At 43.6% G+C, this 4049-nt stretch overlaps 1 protein-coding gene across 2 annotated transcripts in view; it reads left to right on the top strand.

The window, feature by feature from the left end:
- The window catches only part of CRK (CRK proto-oncogene, adaptor protein), a 34704-nt gene that overhangs the window by 10517 nt on the left and 20138 nt on the right, over positions 1 to 4049 (top strand). The window contains exon 2 of one of the 2 annotated variants that reach the window (XM_008073360.2): positions 1649 to 2014. In XM_008073360.2, the coding sequence (XP_008071551.2) occupies positions 1649 to 2014 (366 nt within the window). Of the gene's footprint in view, positions 1 to 1648; positions 2185 to 4049 lie in introns of both variants that reach the window. The other variant, XM_008073359.2, reaches the window with a different exon arrangement.

The following is a 4049-nucleotide window of genomic DNA, read 5'->3' as shown; positions in this document are numbered from 1 at the left end:
TTTTTTGAGTAGGGAGTCTCACTCTTTGTTGCCCAGGCTGGAGTGCAGTGGCACACTCACAGCCACCGCAGCCTCTACCTGCTGGACTTAGGTGATTCTTCCACCACAGCCTTCCAAACAGCTGGAACTACAGACGCACGCCACCACAACCAGCTTGTTTTTGTGATTTATTGTGGAGACAATGTCTCACCAAGTTGCCCAGGCTGGTCTTGAACACCCGGGCTCAGACAATCCTCTCGCTTCGGCCTTCCAAAGTGCTGGGATTACAGACTGAGTGACTGCGCCCAGCCAAGTGATTGTATTTCAAGGAGCCTATCCTAAGGAAGTAATTTAAAAATTCATTGATAGATAAATACAAAAATGATCATAATAGGCCAAGCACAGTAGCTCGCGCCTGTAATTCTAGTGCTTTGGGAGGCTAAGGTAGGAGGATCACTTGAGGCCAGGAGTTTGGGGAGAGCCTGGGTAACATAGTGAGACCTCATCACTACAAATTTTTTGTTTGTTTGTTTGAGTTGGAGTCTCAGTCTGTCTCCCAGGCTGGAGTGCAGTAGCACACTTACGGCCACTGCAACCTCGACCCACTGGGCTTAGGTGGTCCTTCGCCTCAGCTTTCCAAGTAGCTAGAACTACAGGCGCAGACCACCATGCCCAGCTAATTTCTTGATTTATTGTAGAGACGAGGTCTTGCCAAGTTGCCCAAGCTGGTCTCAAACTCCTGAACTCAAGCAATCCGCCTGCCTCTGCCTCCCAAAGTGCTGGGATGACAGACATGAGTGACTGCACCTGGCAGTTTTTTTTTTTTTTTAATTAGCCAGGTGTGATGGCACATACCTGTAGTTCCATCTACTCAGGAGGCTGAGGCGGAAGGATCACTTGAGCCCAGGAGTTCAAGGCTGCAGTGAACTATGAAGGTACCACTACATTCTGCCCTGGGCGACAGAGTGAGATCCTATCTTTGTTTGTTTATTTTTTTTTTAAAGAGTGGTAAGAATGCTTTTCCTATTTGGAATCATACTTTCTAGATGTGAAGAGAATGAATGTATGAGCTCAATGTAAATACTAAGCTCTCCCTACCTCCTCCTGGAACAGCTGCAGGGCCTTGTGAAGAAAGAGAGCTTGCTCAATTTCTGAGGTTGAAAAGATTGCAACAAAACCTTGAACCTTATGCTCCTCTGTAAATGGGTTAGCAACAGAACATATTTGGAGAGTGAGCAAAAAGTCCCCATGTTCACTGTCTTTGATCTAGTTGGAGATCATGTCCTTGCTGGCCTGGTCTGTCCTGGCCTTCTGTTTCTTTTCTGGAGCTGGTGGTGATAGGTATCTTTCTCCCCGGGGTATACTTCAGTTTCAAAGTATGATATTGGTATGCTGTGAAGAGGTTATTTTTTCCAGTTTTTTTACTGATTAAATATTGAGTAAATGTGTGTGGGAATACTTAAAATCTGCATTCCAGCCAGGTGCAGTGGCAGGTACCTATAGTCCCTGCTCCTAGAAAGTCTGAGGTGGGAGAATTGCTTGAGCCCAGGAGTTTGAGACCAGCCTGGGCAACATAGTGAGATCCTGTCTCTAAAATACCAAAATAAAGTTTGCATTTCAACTCCATTATAGTACACCTTTAAATAACACCCTGCTCTGTTTTTTCCAGGGGTGAGCCCCTCCAGACTCCGAATAGGAGATCAAGAGTTTGATTCATTGCCTGCTTTACTGGAATTCTACAAAATACATTATTTGGACACTACAACGTTGATAGAACCAGTTTCCAGATCCAGGCAGGGTAGTGGAGTGATTCTCAGGCAGGAGGAGGCAGAGTATGTGCGAGCCCTCTTTGACTTTAATGGGAATGATGAAGAAGATCTTCCCTTTAAGAAAGGAGACATCCTGAGAATCCGGGATAAGCCTGAAGAGCAGTGGTGGAATGCAGAGGACAGCGAAGGCAAGAGGGGGATGATTCCAGTCCCTTACGTCGAGAAGTATAGACCTGCCTCCGCCTCAGTACCGACTCTGATTGGAGGTAACCAGGAGGGTTCCCACCCACAGCCATTGGGTGGGCCGGAGCCCGGGCCCTATGCCCAACCCAGCGTCAACACTCCGCTCCCTAACCTCCAGAATGGGCCCATTTATGCCAGGGTTATCCAGAAGCGAGTCCCTAATGCCTACGACAAGACAGCCTTGGCTTTGGAGGTACATAATGTGCAAAATGTAGAAAGAAGAGATCTGCTACAGGGTCTCCCTTTCAGACCTCTTAGAGCTTTGTAGGAATGCTGACTACAAGCACCGTCATTGTGATACTGTTGTAGATGTCAAACCATTAAGTTCTGATTTTGGCATTTAATGTTGGGTTTTCTCTTTTTTATAGAAAACCTATTTTGGAATGAGTAAGCTTAAAACTGTATAACTGAATGTTCTGACTGATCCACTAAACATACTTTGACTACTTTAATGAGCATCTGAATTCACAGGAATTAACCTAAAATATTTTTTCTCATCTACATCCTAATCTCTTCCTTGCTTTCTGTTTGTTGTTGACTAAAAGAAGGTGGGTTCACACAGATTGGAGTAAGAAGTGATCTCATCAAAGCACTTAAATGGAATTTTCCCACAAAAACATGTTTTTTACTTTAAGGGACACGAGGTTCCTTGCCATTAACTGTGTTCATCAAGTAAGAATTCAGGAGGAATCATAGTACAGGTGTGATGAGATCCATACCCAAAAGTATCCATTACGTGTAGCAGCAGGTTTACTTGGTCTTTGTTGTTTCATGCAGTTTACATGCAAGAAGCTAGATCTTCCTGAGGAATTAATTTTTGCGTTTTACTGGTAAAATATCCTTGGTAGCCCATCTCCTTCTGGCCAACCATTGCATTGTGTTTATTTCTTCATTCCTTTCTTTGGTACTCATACTGCAGTGAGCTGTGTCTTTATCTCTTGCCTCCTTCCTTTCTTCTTCCCTTTCTTTCTCTCTGAGTTACGCAGAGCTAATAGTGGTTCAGTATAAAAGCTAGTATAGAAGTAGTATGCTGCTCTGTCTTTCAGAGCCTACCAATATGGTAGCCTGAATTTAAGCAAGTAACCAACTTTCATGAGCACAAGCTGACGTTATATGAGCACAGATTTGTAGAGAAGGGGTCGAAGTATTTTATTGTAAACTGGAATCTTCTCTAAGTTTTTTTTCTTTGGGTCATGTTCATACATTGAGGAGTAAGAGCTGCCCTCTAAGTGGGAGTGTTAGCCCACTGAACGACCTAGAGTTTATTTGAACCAGTCTCTGATATTACTGAATTTGAAATTTTTCTTTTAGGTTCTGATCTAGTGAATGCAAAGAAAGGTTAGTTGAGTCTTCTAGATTTGACTGGAAAAATGTGTTTTTAAAATTTCTATTTTTTTGACCAGGTATGGTGGTTCATGCCTATAATCCCAGCACTTTGGGAGGCAGAGGTGATATAATTGCCTGAGCCCATGGTTCAAGACCAGCCTGGGCAACTTGGCGAGACCTCATCTCTACAATAAAATCAAAAAATTAGCCAGGCATGGTGGTGCAGGCCTATAGTTCAGCTACTTGGAAGGTTGAGGTGGGAGGATCGTCTGAGCCCAGCAGTTCAAGACTGGTGGCCGTGAACATGCCACTGCATGTACTCCAGCTTGGGCAACAGAGTGAGACTTTAACTAACCCCCCCAAAAAATTGTGTTTTTTAAGATCATGTTGTGACTTAAAAGTATCATGTCTCTGCTTCGATGAGAAATGAAATGTTACCATTGTCCACTGAAGCAAAAGAAAAGAAAAGTGCATGTTGTGTAGGTCACAACACTTCTTTTTCCCATTTAGAACTTGGAAGATACAGAAAATCAGTTTCTAGCTTCGTGTTGTTTTGTTCTTTTTAGAGTCAGGGTCTTACTTTGTCACCCAGGCTGGAGTACAGTGGGGCTATCATTACTCAATGCAGCCTTGAACTCTTGGGCTCAAACAGTCTTCCCACTTCAGCCTCCAGAGTAGCTGGTACTATAGGCATAAGCCATCATGCCTGGCTAATTTTTTTTTTTTTTTTTG

The sequence above is a fragment of the Carlito syrichta genome, unplaced genomic scaffold, assembly GCF_000164805.1.
Source record: "Carlito syrichta isolate Samal-C Ts95f unplaced genomic scaffold, Tarsius_syrichta-2.0.1 Scaffold315828, whole genome shotgun sequence".
NCBI classification, from domain to species: domain Eukaryota; kingdom Metazoa; phylum Chordata; class Mammalia; order Primates; family Tarsiidae; genus Carlito; species Carlito syrichta.
The sequence above is the reverse complement of the archived record's forward strand: the minus strand, read 5'-3'. Positions and strand labels throughout refer to the sequence as shown.